This window comes from Xiphophorus maculatus, chromosome 1, assembly GCF_002775205.1.
Source record: "Xiphophorus maculatus strain JP 163 A chromosome 1, X_maculatus-5.0-male, whole genome shotgun sequence".
NCBI lineage: Eukaryota > Metazoa > Chordata > Actinopteri > Cyprinodontiformes > Poeciliidae > Xiphophorus > Xiphophorus maculatus.
In genome coordinates this window covers 22,354,934-22,375,550 of record NC_036443.1, presented here as the reverse complement: position 1 = coordinate 22,375,550, position 20,617 = coordinate 22,354,934, and the positions used below count along the sequence as shown (strand labels likewise).

Here is a 20,617-nt window from a genome sequence, read left to right as displayed (position 1 = left end):
TTTGTAGACCTTCCTTTCAAGATGGAAACAGTATTCCCTGATGTTTGTTACCTTTAGATCTTGGTCCAATCGGCAATCAGAGCCGTGTGCCAAACCAGGAAGTGTGATTCTTGGTCTTAGGGAGTTTAATGGAGTCCATCTCTGGATGGGGTCAGGAACCAACACATGATCAGATCAGTGTTTTTTTTTTTAACATATATTCTTGATGTTTTCACTCCGATCATCTTTAGGCTTCAGTGACACTAGTGACCCCTAGAGGAAAGTCGGGTTAATTACAAGAAAATTTGTTTGTGGTTTTGTGCAAAACTATGGAAGCCCGTTTCGGCCACTCTGTTAAAAAATAAATAAATTATCATTATAATAAGATACTGTCTCAAAACAATGAGATAGTATCTCATTATAGTGAGATACTATATTTATCTCCAAATAATGAGACAATTATTTTTTTAACAGAGTGGTGGAAAAGGGCTTCCATATAAAATCTGCATAAATGGAAAATGGGAGTTATATTAAATATTGTAACAGTCAGAGTGCCTGCATTGAACTGTTTTTTAAAAAAAACATTTTTAAATAAAAATTATAAACATAATAAGGGAAGCCAGAAGAGTTTGAATCATTGCAGCTACACTTGATTCCTCATAATGTTTCTCAAAGCACTCCAGAGCTAACATAAATGATGCAGCTTAATCAAATCTTCTATGATGAAGTAAACTTAAGGAAAGCACTGTTTTATTTTAATAAACAGATTTTTAATATTTAATAATTGAGTTTAGATTTATTTTCAATTGGTGAATTTGCTTAGTGTTTAATAGCAATTGGATAACACTTTCTTAATTATAGTGCTAACTTATTTTGTAGTTTTTAGTTGTAAAAATAAAAATAATTGGTTTGACATATTTTATGTACATCAATCAATATGGTAGTAAAAAAAATCACTAACGGAGAAAAAAGTACTTGTTTTACATTTTATTTTTTTCTTCAAGGGGAAATGTTATTTTTCTCTTTGTCATAGTCCTCAACTCTTCTTTTCAACTGAGCAAAACACTCCCCTTTCAACTCCTCCAACTCAGGTAAAATACAAACAAAAAAAGAAGAAGAAAACAAAGCAGAAGGATTCACCGGGCCTGAGCAAAAACACTGTTTCAGTAGTATGGGGAACACATTCCTCCCGGCTCCCGTTTCCCCTGAAAGCATCCCAAGAGTTAACAATCAACACAAGTCCATGGACAGCTAGTAGAAATAGAATAAATACAATGAACATCTTTATGAACTCATGTCCATTCTATAAACTCTCTGCTTCAGGCTATTGGTCACAGTTTGTGTGATAGTTGGTGATCTCGGTCGCGTCTCCGGATGCTCCCAACGCACCCAGGCCTCCGTTGCACAGGAGAAACCAGTAGCACAAGACTGCTTGAGCTGGCTTTGGTACAAACGAGATCAACTGTTTGCTGCTGGAGATAACGAGGACGCTGCATTGGTGGTGAAATGGTTGGTTAAAATAACTTTCAAAAAGCCCTTCATTTTTGACTCATGTCAGCGGACCAGGCATGGTAAGCAGACACAGATATTTAGCAAGTTTTGTTTTTTTTTTAAGTTACAGCTTCTGCTCAAATTTTACATCCAAGTGGATGATCCTGAAGTTTAAAATGAGATGTCAAAGAAATAATTGAGTAGGACTGATGTTGCTCTCTTGTTCCTCAATAATACAAGACAAATTTGGCAGTTTGGAAATATTTCTGGTCATAAAAAACATTGACGATGCTGATGTGGAAACTAAGATCGCGCCACGTATCGCCCTCGTTAAGGCAACTCTATTTGTACACAAAGTGCAACCAGCAAGCTAAAAGTGTCTGTAAAGCAGCTAGACAATAGACTAACTAACCAGCTAATATCATTTGGTTGTTTTTGTGGTACTCCATAAAGAGCAAAAACAATTAAATGAATAGCATTCTGCTCAATAAGCATTGAAAACTACAGCTAAACTTTGTAGGCGTTTATTGCATATTTTCACTTAAGTTTATGCATCAAATGTGTCAAAACCAAAAAATAAACACAAAAAACTATATAATAACATTATTATAACTGTAATAATAAATTCTATTATTTAAGTAGCAGTAATATTTTTTTATTTCTATTCTCAATTTTTGTGAAAATGCTGTGACATCGTGAAATCGTTGCTCAAGGTTATCATGCTCATCTAAAACCGTTTGGAGATGCACGTAGAAGGTCAATTGTTTCACATTGAGAGAAATAAAGAAAAATATAGAGAATAGCTCTGTAAAAAAAGTTTTAAAAAAGACCCTCAGAATATTAAATTAAAATAATAATTCATTTTTTCATGTCAACTGGGGGGGAAAGGCAGTCGAGGACAAAATGTGGATAATAAAGCAAATTGCCACATTAGACTTCAGCAACATATCAACATATCAACTGAGGAACCAAAGTATTAATTATTCTGGTTTTACTTCATGATTCCATAATAATCTGTATTTTGTTTTCCCAAATCGACCTGAACAGATATCTCGCTAATTTTTATTACTGTTGCATATTTTACAAGTCATCATGAGTTTTTAGTTCATGATTACATTTGTTTCTTCAACTGAGTAATTACATGTCCTTTTTCTTGAATCAGATCTGAAAAACAGTTATGCCATGAATTACATCACTTATTTTTTTATCATTATTATTGGACGCATGCTTTACACAACCGAAATCTTTAATTGTTAACTAAACCATGGTCATTTCTGTGATTTCTTTTATTTTAAAAAAAGTCTGAGTCGTTTAGTTTTGTTACAAAATAGCGAGTATTGATTCCGTATGGGCTTCATACACTCAGTTTGTCAGATTAATGTGGATAAAAAATGTCAACCTGCCTGTCCTGCACCAGCCTGTCTGTATGGAGCAACACCAGTGATGCTTTCTGTTTTTTTACCGCTGAAATTAAAAAGAGGGCCTGTTAGAGCCTGACTGGAGTGGATTAAATAAAACACACAGTGACTCACATGTGCTAAATGCTGTCATTTTCTCAACCGTGCTCCTATCTGGGTCAGTGGTTCTGATTTCGATCCCATCTCGCAAGCAGCAGAGCTCGGCAGTTGATCCGTTGGTACCAGTGAGCTTTGAATTTTACAAGAAAGCGTGCTGTTCTTCATCGGAAATGGAATCATCATATTAAGCATAATAACTAACCAGAATCATCATAATAACAACACTAAGAATATACAAATGATGGGTACATAATTTATACAAAATACCCTACGTTGAAACAAACGGAAAGCAAAAATTAAAAATGAAAAGAAACCACAGTAAGACATGCTCAAAGCAGTTATGTTTGGCAAGAAAGCAGTTTTGTTGTATCATAAAAACCTCACAGTGAAAATAGTTATGCCCCTTCAGGATTACAAAGCACAGTATTCAGTCGAAATCAGCGGATATTTCTTTCCTCCATCTACTTCTTCTTCATAGAAGAATCAAGCTGCATGACGCAACTGCGTTGAAATCCGTAGTTTCTGCCCCTCCTTACCTGGAGGTTCTGGAACAGCTCACTGATTTATCCTCCTTCATTTCCACCCCCCGCCCCCAAAAAAAGAAAAAGAAAAGAGACAAAAAGGAGCTCAAACCAGTGGAGAGTCCTCTAATCCCAATCTGAGCTCGATCTTTGTTTTGCTCAGATAAAAATATATAACCCCTCTCATAGCATATCTAGTCATCTTTAGTCACTTTTAATTTCATCTGTTAAAATGATTGAGGGTCATTTTATTATTTAGAGTTAAAAATCTGTTCTCTGCTGCCTAAATGATAGACAAAATAAATAAACTCTGTATTTTATGAGAATGAGCCTTCACTGCCAGAAGTCGGGCGAAAGAAACAAAAAAAAAACCAAAAACAAAGGTGGTGATCATTGCTGACTTCAGCGAAAACATATCACAATATTTGCCTTGCTTTTAGTAAATACTTTAGTCTTTGGTCAATATATTCCTCCTCAGTTTATACATATAGTCATACACACACAAATATGCATGTACATACACACTTATAAACGTGTAATAAACTGGATATTTGTGCACGTATGTGTTCACACTTTTTTTCATAAAGGACCTTTAGCACAAAACATCAAGACTGAAATAAATAATTAAAGCGGGAACAAACGTACCTGTTCATAAATTGTGTCAAACGAACAAACAAACAAAAAAATAATAATAATTACTGAACAAAAGAACAACAAATAAAATAAAAAGTAGCCTTATGTACAGCGATAATTTTCTTTTCACACAGGCTAAAAGGCGTTGTTTTAAATAAACAGACTTTGCATCTTTCAAGAAGCCTGAGAGAGAGGCTAGACATGAGAAAAACACGTTGTCCTCCAACATGTACGCGGGCCGAGATGGCTGTCAAACAAGAGCTTTCTCCTCCCGTCGAGAACGCTTTCCCTTCTCCGGAGTCCTAAAAGTTCATGTTTTCCTCTTTGCTTGGGATTCAAGTGATGGCGATTGTAGTTCTCAGCTGTTTCGCTTGCGCTGTGAGTGCTCGCTCAGTGGTGCCGTGTCCTTGCAGTGGGTACCGACCCAGCGTCCGCTGCTGCCATGGCTGCTAGCTGTTGGGTGGCCCATCGTTTAGGAAGTAGGTCGTCATTTCCCCTTTACCTTTGACCTTAACGACTCCGCGGCACTCCAGCACGTATCCTTTGCTATCAAGCACCTGGTAGAGGTCTGTGGTCACCTGGGGAGTTTAGAAAATATCAAATGAGGATTTAGGGAGATCGAGTGATATTCTGAGGTACTATTGTGATACCAATAAAAATATATGGTAAAAAAAAACAATTTATTAGTAGTTTTGTAAATAACTCTATGGTTGACTTCATAGCACCAAACACATAAACATCCCCATTTAAAACAGACTTTCTGGACTCCTCTTACTTAAAGAAGCAAGATTTATAACACTAAACTAAACACAGTAACATTCAATCTTATTTTTGAATTTACTGATATTTATTGATGCTTTCATGAAACAAACAGTGGAGAAAATGGTAAAAATGTCATTTAGGATAATACTGTCACTTTTGTTGTTATTTGGTATTGTTAATTGAAATTTATTGAGACGATGATAAATCAATTTCCTGTTAAGACAATAAGTTTTCCACAATAAATGATGAAAGACAGTAGCAGAAACATCAGGAATCATGTAAATACTATCCATCCCTGGATGTTGAGTTTGTGCTTTACTAAGAATACTAAGTTTACCTACGATGCTGTACTACTGTTTTGTAATACATCGTAGTACATTGATAATGAGAAACAGTAGCACTATTTATTACAAAATATTACTACTTCTAATTGACAGGGAAAATATTTGGTGTACTAGTGTAGTGTAAAAAACTTGCACAAATACATCCCAAACTGAACTCAGGGCTATCAAAGAAGTCGAAAAGGAAAAAAAAATCTAAACTAAAATTAATGTAGACCATTTTAATCTACATGAATTTTTTAAGTTTGAATAAATGCCACTCGTCCTTCCAAGTTGAATTCCTATTGTATGTATTGTATGTATGTTAAAACTTACCTGAATGCGGTCAGGTACACCTGTGCTGTCCATGCGACTGGCCACGTTTACTGTGTTTCCCCAAATATCATACTGGGGCTTCCGGGCGCCAATAACTCCTGCTACCACTGGCCCAATGTTCAGACCTGTGAATTAAACACAAACTTTGCAAAAACATGCACTGTGAAGATCAGGCTTACAATTTTCCCCATAATTTTCTCTCCGTACCTATCTTCATCTGGAAGTTGTTGAAGGAATGCTCATTGATATATTTCATCTGCTCTCTCAGTCTCATAGCATAGTCTGCTAGCGCTGTAATATGAGAACGACCCTCTTTGTCATAAGTAGAGTCGTTAAGACCGGAGGCCGCCATGTAAGTAGAGCCAATGGTCTTGATCTTCTCCAGCTGCCTGTACTTCTCTTCACTGATGATCTGAGCCATCAAAAAAAAACAGATGTTCATTTTCACCAGGTTGCACTTTAATACTGTGATCTGAGTTTTGTAAAAAAAATAAAATAATTTATTACCTCATCGTAGTCAGCGATGATCTCATTGAGCAGCCGGAGACACTCCACCCCTTCGTTGTTGGCCTCCAGCTCCACGTAGAACTCAGAGAAATTGCTGATGGATGCGAACATGACGGCTACGCACTCACAGGACTGGTAGTACAGCTCATCGTTGCGCCGTTCTCGAGCCAAGAAGTGAGCAGCCACGTCCTTCGGCAGGATGTTGTGAAGGAGGCGGCGGTTGTAGGCCTGCAGCTCCTCCATCTCTTCCTTCTCCTCGGTGGCCTGGCAGGAAATAAACAGCTTTGATAAGGACCCTGGTGCCACAACAGAGACATAATTATTCACCAGGAATCCAGAGTTTGGTAGTAACTACTTACATTCAACGTATAAGAAAAAATTCACTTTTAGGAGTATTTTTATTGTACTTTTTACTTTTACTTGAGTAGTTTTATTATGAAGTATCGCTACTCTTATTTGAGTAAAATCTCTGGATACTCTACCCATTTGAGTAACTTCACTGAATGAAGAACAAGCTTGTTTTATATAAAAATTTCACCTGACTCATATCTGTAGTTTTTGTTAAATTTTCATGTTTCTTTTTTGTTGCTGTTGTTTTCTCCCTCTTTTTCCCACTTCTACCCAAACTATTTGTAACTCTAGATTAATCAAAACAAGTCAGAAAATAACTGCCAAGATTGAAAGAAAAAAGTATCCTAACCCAAATATGTTAAGCAATTAATCTTTGTTGTGACACCACTTGGTTATGCGTTATTTTATCTTTGTCTTAATTGTATCCATTTTAATGTGTACCTCCTTTTTTTGTTAATTTAATTTATTAGTTTTTTGTTGTTATTATTCATTCTCTTATCTAATTTATTTGTTTGTCTGTAATGTATGTTGTGTATGCACTATGGCGAATAATAAGCAAAAAAGTTTAATTAATTTTAAAGTAAAAGAAATTAAGAAAACGTTTCTTTTGTCCGATTTTGTAATTATATTATTCATAAGAATTATTGTCATTTTGGTATTTAAAATGCAACAATTTTCACATAACTTTATATACTGATAATGGTAATTTTTAAATATTAAAAAAAAATATGTTTTGTTTTAACAAATACTTTTTACTTTTACTTGAGTAAAAGTATGTTTTATTAGTACTACTCTTACTTGAGTACAATGTTTTGGTATTGTACACACAGGAATCACAGACGGCCAGATCTAAACATAAAAGTGACCCGACAGCACCCTCTGGTGGCCGTACCTGTAGTTTCCAGAGGAAGTCGAGGCGAGCCGTAGATTCAACCTGCTGTGCGTGCAGGTACAGCGCCAGGACGAAGACTGTGAGGATCACAGGAGTCATGACTCGCAGGGACACTTTGGTCACAGAGTATGGGCTGCAAAGAGACCGAAACTCAAACTGAAGGAAAGAAACTCAGAGAAATGATTACATTTTTAACAAAAGCAATTGAAACAACATACCACTCAACTGTAGTTTCATTGAAACTGGACCTGAAATTACAAACAGAAAATTATTTTTGTTTGTTGGAGTTGCAAAATATGGGAAAATTTCAAATATTATTACTATTAATTTTAAATATTTAAATGCTAATGAAAAAATTAGGAAGCACAGTAAAAATGAAATTCCTTCTTAAGGAGATAAAGGCGTGCTTCGAAAAGAGGACACTAGTAGGACACTGTAATATTTTCTTTACTTTCCACTTTCTTCACATATTTTAAGGTCATTTTATGAGTAGATAAATAAAAAACAATCTAATGTCTTATATTTATTCATTCCGGTAGAGATATAAAGAAAAAAAATTATAAAAGTTATCTCATAAATGTAAATAAACAGAACTTACCAACTGGTTTCATTTAAAGCACTAAAAGAAAAAAAAAAAGAAGCTCAGTGAAAACACAAAAAGTATTTAAAAAAAACAGTCAAAAATGAACTAATTGTAATTTTGATATATGAATATTTAATACCAGTTTTAACAATGGTGAAAGATTCAACTAAAGTGATCCAGCATTTAAAACTGAAGACAGCACTTTTTCACTTTTTTAAAGTAGTAAAAAATACCTAAAAAGATTAATTCAACTATTCATGCTTAGTTTATTGCTGAATAGGTAAAGAAAAAAATCACAACATTTTTGTTTTTTTTTGAAAAACGCTATTTTTTTGAGCCGGGAGTACATATGAGAGGAAGATTTTGGCTTTCATGACAAGAAGTTGGGAAATTATGTGTTTTGTAACAACAGAAAAACATCCAGATCTTAAAAGTGCAGCATGAAACTTTTATGAAAACTATTTATTTGCGCATTTGTTGAAATTGTCACTATGTCGTGACAGTATGATATGAGACAAATAATCTGTGAAAAAAAGTTTGCTCCACTGCCTTCTCCTGATGCTAACTAAAAACAACCAATCAGAGCCAGGAGGCGGGTCTTAGCAATGTCAATCACAATGTTGTATGGCGCTGCTCATCACCCTTCTCTCAGCCTGAATATCCTGTTGTGAATGCTAAGTCTAGTTAGCATGGCCACCGATGAAGGCAGATAAACGGTTTTCCTGAAAAGGTACTGTAAGTTGATCCTCCACCATTAGCACATGCAGCAGCGAGTACATGAGTTGATTGACAGCGCTAAGACCCTCCTCCTGACTCTGATTAGTTGTTTTTGGTGCATTTCTTCAGACGGCAGTAGCAGAACTGGAAGGAGGTAGAGGAGATTGATTTTTCACAGATTATTTGTCATGACATCAAGACACTTTTAACAAATATGTATAAAACATCCTGTTTATAAAAGTTACATGAATACTTTTTTAAGTATCAAACTCTATAGAGATTAGTTGAAGAATGAGTCAAATAATGAGCAAACAACAAAAATTGGGTGATTTGATGCCAAGTTTTAGACAGTTTTAGTTATACAACCAAAATTTAAAATCACAGGACATAACTGCTTTTTTTTTACCGCAACACGCTGCTGCACTCACATGGCATTGGAGGTGACAAAGAGGTCTGCGTTGTCAAATAGTGCTACTTGTGGCCACTCCACGAGCAGCAGGAAGGTGAGCTGGATGAGCAGCATGAGGGCCAGCTTCCCTATGCTGCTGATTTGCAGGAACACGGAGCAGGCCAGCAGCGTCAGCAGCACACTGTAGCTGAAATACTGGAACAGACAGGAGACAGCCACGACCCGCATCAGCAACCACGAGTCACAGAAAAATTTGCTTGCTTCTTTTGGAGGCCGCTCCAGAGGAAAGTGGTGTAAGATGGTGGACTCACCTCGGGAAAGGGGCAGGAGGGGCCTTGGCTGGGGCAGATCTCCAGGCCTCCTTCGATGGACACATTCAAGCTGCGGATCAGACACGGCGTCACCAGGCCTGCAGACGTGTTCAGCTGCTCGGCGACGCATTCTGTCAAGCTCTGGGTGTCGCAGGCGAACTGGAGACAATCATCCAGAAACGCATTCAGAATCACGTCCTTAAAACAATACATATCTTTTTTTTTGGTCAACTCTGAGCTTACCATATTAACAAAGGCAGAGATGAAGACAAGGATGATGGAGAAAACTCCAACCAGGGTGCTGTTGGTGCGAGACTGGACAATCTTCTTCGAAACGGTTTGCATTGCAGCTGGGAAGAGCTGCAAACACAAAGGATTTCCACATTATATATCGTCCCAGTACAGTGCCTTATAAAATTATTCATACACCGTAAATTTCTTTCATTTTGTTGCTTTACAACCACAAATGTCAGTCTTTGTTATTAGGATTTTATACAGTAGAAGTGGAAAGAAAACATTACACAAAGTATTTTTTTTTACCCCCGGTTAATGAATAAGTCATAAAAAATAATTCTGTTCAATTCTGGCAACAAATTCTTAACTGAATTTAGTTCTGGCCTTTAACTAGGCCGTTCTTGCCTATTATTATGCTTAGATGATCTGGTTCTTTTAGGTTTTCTTCCAGGATTGTCTTGTTTTTGTTTTAAGCTCTATCTGTCTTTCCATCAACTAGGACCAGCTTCCCTGTCCCTACTGAAGAAAAGCCCTGCTGCCGTCACCGTGTTTCACCATGAGCATGTTGCGTTAAGAATTTCAGTGGTATTTTCCGCCTTTGCATTTCGAGCTATGTTTTAGTCTCAACTGATCAGAGCATCACTTTCCTTCCACAAAATCTTTCTTCTTATTTGTGGAGTGTACGGCTAATAGTAGTCCAGTCAACTACTGCGATGAATGCAGCTATTTCTTTACAGGGTTTAGTTGTTTCATGTTAATTCTTTTTATAAAACATGCATTGAGCAGAACTACATAATATGTTCAAAGCTTGTGATTTTGTTTCATAATTATATCAAATGAGTTTCATTTACTAATTATGTGATTGCTGAAAGCAATTTTTTACACTATATTTTATTTAGGGGTATCAAGTTATGTTCATTTTTGAAAACATGATCAATTCAGTTGCCCATCCTTTGGATCATGAGTTTCTAAAAACTGTACAGTATTTTCTGTTACAGTTTGTACATTATTTTATTATTGTTATTGTTCATTTTATTTCTTTATGAATTGTTTATATAGCTACTTTTTAAGTGGACATATACAGTATATTAGGGCTGTGTAATTTTACCGATTCTACACTATTTATCAATATATTTTTCTTCCTTGTAAAGTATCGATTTTCCATCCTTGAGTATCGATACATTAAATCCTACTCAAATCCCTCATGTTCCAACTTTCACATGTACATTAAAAATGGCATGTAACGAAACAACCAGTTACAATTAAATAAATAATGATATGAAATAGATAAATTACATTTTCCAATATAACTGAAAAAGACAAAAAAAGGTTCCTTTTCTGCATAACCAAATACACAAAGCCACACAATTAACATTTAAACAAAGCACATGTATAACAAAAACAACATTTATTACACCAGTATTACACAATCAGTTCAATTAATTTAATCCAAGTTTATGGAACAGTCACAAAATGTCAACAAACTCACTCTGTCCCTCTAAAATCTTTCAGAAAATCTTAAAAATGTATCGAATCGCAGTTTTCTGAATATTATGATATATATCATATCGTGAACAGAATATAGTGTATAGTATCGTGAGATTAATGTGTTGCTACAGTCCTGCCATATATTTCTTGCTGCTGTTACACCAGAATTTTTTCTTTGCGGAAATATAAACATCTTCTATTACAGGAAGATGACTAAACATGAACACCACACTTCAAAACCCCTTTTCATTAACTTCACAATCCTTTCTTCTTTTATTTTAGTCTACAGTATAAAAGACTAATAAGAAACAATATTTGTGGTTGCAACCAGACAAAATGTGCCAAAATTCAAGGAGCAAGAGTCGTTTTGCATGAAAGAATATGAGCAACACTTTTGTAATTGTGCCCAGATGAGCTGCTCCGCTACCTTGATGCAAGAGTATATGGCACAGATGAAGAGAATGTTGGCGAGGATGATGAAGATACTGATGTAGATTCCCAGCATCACCGGAGTGCTGCGGGGAAAAGAAACACATAAACAGCTTCAGAGGTTCATTTAGGATCTGGTTCAACAAATGTTGGTTTCTCTGCGCTGCAATTTTTACTGAGAAAAATCAACTAAATAAAAATGATTTTAGGCCACCACATGTGCATCCATGATGAATGGTTTTGGCGTCCATCATGGTGGAGCGGGTGTTCTATCAGATCATCATACGTTGTCAGAATAGCATACATGCAGTGAGTACGCATGCCTGCGCATGCGCATTAAGAAGTCCGACCGTCAGAGGAGCTGCCAGTTCAGCGTACGCGTCAAGTTGTGATGAAAATAAGTCATTAAATTGTTTTCAATGATAACTAGATAGATATACATGCATTGTCGTGGTTTCAAGGTGTATTTAAAGCAGGGTCTAGCTACAGCTGCAGTCAACTACAACACACGCCCATGTAAAACTCATTAACCTACTTACAGCTGTTAATAGCAAAGTGTATGACGATCGACGTCATGATTCTATGTTGCTGATTAAATAAAATCATATGTTAATGACAGTATATACTTGTCTGATAGATATAGCCGTCAGTTTGTGCTAAGCGTATGACAATCTGACAGAACACGGGCCGAGTTTCGAAGAGAGTGACGTCACATGCAAAGGGTTAATAAATGCAGCTGAGATAATAGTTTGGAAAAAATACATATATTTTTAGAAGTGCTTTCTGTTATGTTAACAAGTCATTCGTTGGTCTGTTAAAAGACCCTATTTACTGAACACAATGGATTTTTATAGTGAAGTCAACTGTGTAAAATTAATTAGCATTTTTCACTGCTACATTTAGTATCACTGTGAACATACTTTACAAGTAAATTCATCCTTTTGTGACTCATTCTGACATCGTCAAAGTATCATAAGTGCTACTTCTCCACATTTTCAGCTTTATGCAGAGGAGCGTTGGCTAGACTCAGCAAAAAAATAAATAAAAAATCCCATAAAGTTAGTACAAATAACTTCCCCGCAGTCCAGAACAGTTTTTCTGCAGTTCTCTGGTTATTATTAAATGAGCTCAGTGAAAGCAAAACTAGAGTTTCAACATTTGCAGCTTATGACAGTTTAGTTTGGAAACCTTTAAAGATGTTTCTGTAAAATTTGAAACAATCAAAGCAGAAAATTCTGTTAAAAACAGTAAATATTGAAATGTCTAAACATGAAACAGACAGACGCTGTGAGATGTGAAGTACTCACTGTGGAAAGACAACAATCTGTATGAAAGAAATGAAGCAGAATACTAGCAGAGTACAGGCAACATATCCCCCAAAGCGGTCGTCAACTTTCTTGGAATACTGCAACATAAAAACCACAAAAGGAAATAAATGTTTTTGGGTTTTTGGGGTATGACAATATTTACTAATGTAGACACAATGAGGGCACTGGTATCACTGTCAGTGCCTTAAAATCCTCCTCAGATTATTGCTGCAGACTGCTAGTCAGCTGGCTATAAGAAGGCTCCATTCTTGTCAGAGAAGCAAATTGGAATATCATGCCTCTGAAACCAATAAAGTGCTACTTATTTTTCTTATTACAGTAAATAGTTGGGTCACTATTTTGACACAGTGAAAGTGTAATATTTGTATTAAATGTTATCATACTGTAAAGGAGCATGCTTACTTTGAAGTACAAAAAACTAAGCATTTTTGTTATTTTGCACCTTTTTTTCCAGACTGGACGTCTGGAAGGTGAGAAGGAATTTCTTGACGTGATCTTTTCTGAGCTGGTCAATACTCCGAGCATCGATGGCTCGCCCCAGAAATTCATCCACTTCATCTTCTGGGTTCATGGCCTCCTGAACACCTCGGCTTTCATAAAAGAAAAAAAAATACAGAATGAGTGTTGTTAAGTAGTAGTAAAAAAAAGCTATGACAAGAAGCGGCTAAATAAAAAAACCCACAATAATTAGTGAATGGAAAAATATAACCAAAGAAATTTGTGTTATGCAACACTTTCTCTAACATACGCTACAAAGAAAGGAGAAGAATGCTGAAAAAACTGGATGTCGTTTAATAAGCTCTAGTTTTGCTTGACCAGCATCAAACTCAAAAAATAAAACTCGATATAATCATGATTAGGGATTAACCGATTTATCAGTGCCGATTTTCTCAATTTTGGGATATCGGTAATCGGCTGATGCTTATATCTTATTCCCTGATTTGATCTACCTCAGCAAAGATTTAAAAATCCACCACTTCTCTTCTGTTCTCCCATGAGAGACATTTGACTCCGCGTCATGTCTGCACGTTTGCAGATAACAATAGTAACCCCACTGTTGCCAATTAAGCAACTTTCTTGCTATCTTTAGCAACATTTCAGACAAAAACAATTGGTAATGGTCAAAATGAGAGTCAACAGGAAAGGCTTTTTAAAGATCAGTAATCGACGTATCAGCCAGAAAACGATCGGTGGACCGCTAATCATGATTCTGGTGTAATCTGATGCAACCCATTTTCCCACAGGCTTACATATGAACTACTGCACATGCTTGTTATGATGACTTTATTTGTCTGTCAAAATGTGTTTTACTGTTGTTTCTAAAAACAAAATAAAAATAGAGTTTAAATAAGGAAAAAACAGAAACACAGGGAGGCAACGGAGCAAAACAAAAAAAATCTAACAAAGTAGTGTTCGGACTTACTTGTCTTTACTGGAGGACTCATCAATCCCCTAAAAAAACAAAGGAAAGGAGACAAAATGATGGATAGAAGCTGCAGCCTGTCGCTTTTCGCCAACGTATGGATTCTCAGCCTCACCATTTGTCTGAAGACTTTGGAGTCTTTGGTCCTTGGGAAAGTTCTGTCAGGCACCCAGCGCGGCATCAGCCCCTCGTTAGAGTTGGCCCTCGTCCGCTGCATCTTTGCCATCATCGCCTTCTCGTCCTTCTGCTCAGAGAAAGCAACATAAAGGCTTGACCAACTGTTCTTGTGCAACACAACACACAGCGAATGACAAAACAAGTGACTAAGGGCACTTTGTGTATCTGGCTTCTCTCTGGTAGACTGGACAAGCAGACAAGCAGTTGGAGAGCTTTATTTACACGTTTGTCAGTGGGAAAGAAATTACACACTTGTGGTTTTTCGTGTTCAAAGCAAATCGTTAAAACAACCAAAAATAACAAGTAAAAAATTTATCTATTTTAAGGACTAAAATAGATTAATAGGCTCTGACCAGATTCATCTACAAAGCTCGCATCATTTCTGTCATGCCTCAGCCTTGAAAGGAAAAAATAAAGGTCTTATTGTTCTAATCAAATGTTTCTGTTTTTGTGCACTGACCCGTTTCTGGCTGCAGCCCAGAACCAGGAAGGTCTCAATGCTGTTTTCCTTCAGATACGCGTTCCTCTCTCCTCCATAGCCTGGCTCCACTTCATAATCTCCATTCAGGTACTGCAGCGTGGCCTTGGTGATGTGGATCCGCCTGGTAGAATCAAATGACAATTTTTTAACATTTCATTTAATTTAGCTTTACTTCTTTTTGTCTTGCTTTGTTTTTTATCCATTTCTTTTGTAATATTTGAGTTTGTTTTCTGTTCTGTTTTACTATCTTTTCTTCACATTTCAACTTTAATTTCAACTTTTATTTTAATATCTTGTTTTATTTACTTTTATTTAATTTACTTGTATTCGTCTTAGATTATTTCACCTTTTTCATTTTATAAGGTATAATTTATTTTTATTTGTCAGTTTTATTTAATCTTATTTTGCTTAATTCTCCTTTCTTTTTGCTCTCTTTTTTGCTTTATTTTGTTTTTACTGCCTAATCAGACTCAATTTCACTTTATTTTATTTTTTTCATTTAAAAAGGTATGATTTATTCTCATTTTTTACTTTATTTACTTTTTATTTTCTGCAATTCCCCTTTCTTTTTGATTTTTTTTTATTTTACTTTACATTGTTTTTTAGTCTAATTAAACTGAACTTTACTTTATTCTACTTTATATTTACATAGGAACAATTTAACCTCACCCTACCAAAAGTCTTGCAACAATACATCAGCAACTTACCAAAAATATTGTTTAAGAGAACATAGAATAATTTTTAATGAATTAAAATATGCATTTAGATCAGGCTTGTTTGTCAGATTAAAAGTACCTTTTTTGTAATCAAAATAATTTTTACTGGTCTGATTCTAATATTGCTTTAAGCAGAAAATCATCATAATTAACATAAGTAAAGACTTAACATCCCTGTGTGTGATAATAACCTATATAATAATCTTTTCCACTAATTATTCTAATTTTTTAAACTGGTATGTAAAAATGACACAACCTGCAGAAAGTCTACAACTGATGTTTGATTATGACTGAAACCATTTCCCAGCAACACAAAAAATATCTTTGCTTACAAGCGAGACAGTAAATATGTGACTAAAACAAATATTACTAACCTGGCCAAATATAAATAATATTTCTACAGTTATAATAAAAATAAAAATCTTTGGATAAGGATGAAACTAAACACTATAACCATGATACAAAATAATTTTCATGACATTCTATTTGTTTTTCTTACAAAAAACATTTACACCATAAAGTCCCTGAAAATATATAAAAATATAGTTTTTTGTTGATGTTTAGTAGGGGTAGCGTTGACTGCATTGATGAAAACAGATTTAAGAAATGCAAATGTGATTTTCCCCTCACCCCGCTTTGCCCCCTGCCTCCATGTGATTGGCCAGCGTGACGTCATTCGACCACACGTCAAACTGCCACTTCCTGAGTCCCAGCACGCCGCAGTGGACACGCCCACTGTGGATGCCGACGCGCATGTTGACGTTGACCCCCGTCACCTCACGCACCAACCTGTTAACATGGGCACATCAGCAAGCGAAGCCCAGAACGTTTTTACTTCATTTTCTACTTACGAGATGGCTTCGATCATGTCGACGCCCATCTCCACGCAGCAGTGGGCGTGGTCGGCGCGCGGCTCGGGCAGCCCCGACACGCAGTAGTAACAATCGCCTAAAATTTTGATGCGGAGACAATGGTTCTCCTGAGAAACAAGAGACGAGAAAAAGAAGGAATAAAGACAGGATGTCATGAGCAACTTGTCTTCCAGAGTATAAAAAAGTTAAGAGATTAATCAGTTTCAAATCTGCTTCTTCTTAAAACAACGATTCTGAAAGCGAGGGCTTTAAGTCATGACAGTTGGCGAACCAGACGCTTCCTGATATTTATCTCTTTGTTTTTATTAAATTTGTTTCGAGTGGAACTACTGCAAAGTCCTCCATTGTTGCCGCCCAGACTTATTTCCACTTAACATGATCAACAAATTAGCATTTCCATGGTGACAGAGACAAAACATGGCTACAGTTCGGTCTGCCAACATATGACGACCAGTGGACAAGAAGTTTATGACGTCAGATAAGAAAAGTTTTTATGACATGAAATCAAATCTAGGACCCGTCTAAGTAACGACAACATATTCATCGGCGCTGTGCGTGTTTCTGTTTGATGCACAAATTAAATATAAAATATATAAACAAGAATGAAGAGGAGGGCAGGAAGGGAAAGATTATTATGAAAGGTAAGAAATAAACAGAAAGCATAACATATAATCATTCTGCAAAAATATTTTGACCCCCTTTTAAGCCCCATTATGTTTTTAGAAAGAAGTAAAAAAAAAACAACAAAAAGGACAATTATTTTAAAAAATACAATGGTGGGACAGATTTGTTCTTTCTATTTACAATTAAAATCACAATAATTAATTTGCTTTTCATATTAGGGTTGAGGAAATATTGGAATTCAACTAACATGTTTTATTTTAGTTGAATATTTTTAACATTTATTTATTTATATACAGTCATACTGAATTACTTACATCACTCTTAGGTATAAAAAAAAAAAAAATTCCCTTCTCACCCACCGCGGGTGGTTCTTATCCTCTGAGCTCGGGTCCTCTACCAGAGGCCTGGGAGCTTGAGGGTTCTGCGCAGTATCTTGGCTGTGCCAAGGACTGCACATTTCTGGACTGAGATGTCTGATGTTGTTCCTGGGATCTGTTGTAGCCATTGGTCCAGTTTGGGGGTGACTGCCCCGAGGGCCCCGATGACCACAGGCACCACTGTGGTCTTCACCTTCCAGGCCCTCTCCAGTTCCTCCCTGAGGCCCTGGTATTTCTCTAGTTTCTCGTGCTCCTTTTTTCTGATGTTGCAGTCGCTTGGTATTGCTACATCTATCACAACGGCTTTCCTCTGTTGTTTATCCACTACGACAATGTCTGGTTGGTTCGCCATTACCATTTTGTCTGTCTGGATCTGGAAGTCCCACAGGATCTTAGCTCTGGCGTTCTCCGCCATCTTTGGGGGTGTTTCCCACTTTGATCTCGGGGTTTCCAGTCCATATTCTGCACAGATGTTTCTGTACACTATGTCTGCAACTTGGTTATGTCGTTCCATGTACGCTTTCCCTGCCAGTATCTTGCACCCTGCTGTTATGTGCTGGACTGTCTCAGGGGCCTCCTTGCACAACCTACACCTTGGGTCTTGTCTGGTGTGGTATATCTGGGCCTCTATTGCTCTGGTGTTTAGGGCCTGTTCCTGGGCGGCCAGGATGAGGGCCTCTGTGCTGTCCTTGAGTCCAGCTTTTTCCAGCCATTGGTAGGATTTACTGATATCAGCCACTTGGGTTATTTGCTGGTGGTACATCCCATGTAGGGGCTTGTCCTGCCATGATGGTATCTCTGGCACCTCAACCTCCGTTCCCTGTTGTCTGAGATATTCACTGAGCACATTGTCTGTTGAGGCTTTGTCCCTGATGTATTTATGGATCTTAGTTGTTTCGTCCTGGACTGTGGTTCTCACACTCACTAGTCCTCTGCCTCCTTCCTTGCGGCTCGTGTACAGTCTCAGGGTGCTGGATTTGGGATGGAATCCTCCATGCATTGTTAGTAGTTTTCTAGTCTTAATATCAGTGGCTTTTATCTCCTCCTTTGGCCAGCTAATTATTCCAGCAGGGTATCTGATTACTGGCAGGGCATAGCTGTTTATTGCGCGGATTTTGTTCTTGCCATTGAGCTAGCTTCTCAGGACTTGCCTTATTCGTTGGAGGTATTTAGCTGTGGCTCCTTTCCTTGTGACCTCATCGAGGTTGCCATTTGCTTGTGGTATACCTAGGTACTTGTAACTGTCCTCTATGTCTGCTATTGTTCCTTCTGGGAGTGAGACCCCTTCTGTGCGGATGACCTTCCCCCTCTTTGTGATCAGCCGACCACACTTCTCTAGTCCGAATGACATCCCAATGTCCGTGCTGTAGATCCTGGTGGTGTGGATCAGTGAGTCGATGTCTCGCTCACTCTTGGCATACAGCTTGATGTCATCCATGTAGAGAAGGTGGCTGATGTTGGCCCCATTTTTGAGTCGGTATCCGTAGCCAGTCTTGTTGATAATTTGGCTGAGGGCCTATGCAGAACAGTAGCGGGGACAGAGCATCTCCTTGGTATATGCCACATTTGATGGACACTTGTGCAAGTGGTTTGCAGTTGGCTTCAAGGGTGGTTTTCCACAGCTTCATCGAGTTTGCAATGAAGGCTCTCAGAGTCCTGTTGATGTTATACATCTCTAAGCATTCAATGATCCAAGTATGCGGCATTGAGTCATAGGCTTTCTTGTAATCAATCCAAGCCATGCACAGGTTGGTGTGTCGGGTTTTGCAGTCTCGGGCAACTGTGCGGTCTACGAGGAGTTGGTGTTTGGCTCCTCTGCTATTTACACCGATACCTTTCTGTGCCGTGCTCATGTGTTTATCCATGTGTTTGCTTATCTTGGCCGCTATGATGCCTGACATGAGCTTCCATGTTGTGGAGAGGCAGGTTATTGGTCGGTAGTTGGGTGGGACTGGACCCTTTGATGGATCCTTCTGGATTAGGATTGTCCGCCCTTCAGTTAACCATTCAGGGTGAGTCCCACTTTGTAGCAGCTGGTTCATTTGGTCTGCCAGTCGCTCATGGAGGGCAGTGAGTTTCTTTAGCCAGTAGGCATGGATCATGTCAGGCCCTGGTGCTGTCCAGTTTTTCATACCTGAGACTCTTTCTTGGACATCTGTCACAGTGATGGTTACCAAGGCTTGCTCAGGGAGGTTATTATGGTCCTCTCGTAGAGAGATCAACCACTGTGCATTGCTGTTGTGGGACGCCTCCCTTTCCCATATGCCTTTCCAGTATTGTTCAGTCTATATATATATATATATATATATATATATATATATATATATATATAATGTCATATATATATATATATATATATATATATGACATTTTATTACTTATTTCTATTATTAATATTTAACAAATTGGATGGGTTAGCCTATCAACACATAAGCAATTTCCCCCCTGTGGATCAATATATTCTATTCTATTCTATTCTATTCTATTCTATTCTATTCTATTCTATGTTTCTTCTCTCAAAATCTCAAATTACAAAATGACACAAAAATTGTTTCTCATTTTTGTGAGAAAAAAAAGTTTGAGGTTAGAAACAAAGCAGCTAGCGGCTGAACGCCTGCCTGGCTCCTTACCGACGCCAGCTTGTCGAATCGGGCAAAGAGTTCATTGAGCGTCATGACCAGCTCCTGGGCTGTGCATTGGGACGCCAGGCTGGTGAAGCCCTCAATATCTGCAAACAAAATACTGAAGCAGAGGAAAGACAAAGAGAAGCAGAGTTAAAAAAGCATTTTTGTAAAGGGACACAACAACTTTTAGCTTACAGTTGTAGTTTGTTATCTGCAGGGCCGCTGGCCTTGGCATGAGGTCTGACCTTAAAGTGGGCTCAAGGACTTCTGTGTGTGTGTGTGTGTGTGTGTGTGTGTGTGTGTGTGTGTGTGTGTGTGTGTGTGTGTGTGTGTGTGTGTGTGTGTGTGTGTGTGTGTGTGTGTGTGTGTGTGTGTGCGTGTGTGTGTGTGTGTGTGTGTGTGTGTGTGTGCTCAGGGCTGTAATTGAATGTGTGCCGAAGCTCTCCATCTTTGGGGATTATCTTATCTTGGCTGCGGGTGATTAAGTATTCCCTCTCTAGTGTTAATTAGCCTCC

The 20,617-nt window shown here is 37.5% G+C and overlaps 1 protein-coding gene across 1 annotated transcript in view; it reads right to left on the bottom strand.

Moving 5' to 3' along the window:
* Window positions 1–959: 959 nt before the first annotated feature.
* adcy6 (adenylate cyclase 6) overlaps window positions 960–20,617 on the bottom strand; it is a 53,719-nt gene continuing 34,061 nt past the window's right edge. The window contains exons 6-24 of the mRNA XM_023344998.1: window positions 20,109–20,220; window positions 16,457–16,584; window positions 16,236–16,394; window positions 14,869–15,010; window positions 14,347–14,475; window positions 14,232–14,260; window positions 13,251–13,398; window positions 12,788–12,885; window positions 11,479–11,566; window positions 9,573–9,689; window positions 9,330–9,488; window positions 9,038–9,213; window positions 7,908–7,928; window positions 7,528–7,557; window positions 7,310–7,442; window positions 6,067–6,330; window positions 5,767–5,971; window positions 5,560–5,684; window positions 960–4,719 (exon numbers count right to left, since the gene is read on the bottom strand). Of these exons, the coding sequence (XP_023200766.1) occupies window positions 4,591–4,719; window positions 5,560–5,684; window positions 5,767–5,971; window positions 6,067–6,330; window positions 7,310–7,442; window positions 7,528–7,557; window positions 7,908–7,928; window positions 9,038–9,213; window positions 9,330–9,488; window positions 9,573–9,689; window positions 11,479–11,566; window positions 12,788–12,885; window positions 13,251–13,398; window positions 14,232–14,260; window positions 14,347–14,475; window positions 14,869–15,010; window positions 16,236–16,394; window positions 16,457–16,584; window positions 20,109–20,220 (2,392 nt within the window). The 3' untranslated portion in view covers window positions 960–4,590. The remainder of the gene's footprint in view (window positions 4,720–5,559; window positions 5,685–5,766; window positions 5,972–6,066; window positions 6,331–7,309; window positions 7,443–7,527; window positions 7,558–7,907; window positions 7,929–9,037; window positions 9,214–9,329; window positions 9,489–9,572; window positions 9,690–11,478; window positions 11,567–12,787; window positions 12,886–13,250; window positions 13,399–14,231; window positions 14,261–14,346; window positions 14,476–14,868; window positions 15,011–16,235; window positions 16,395–16,456; window positions 16,585–20,108; window positions 20,221–20,617) is intronic.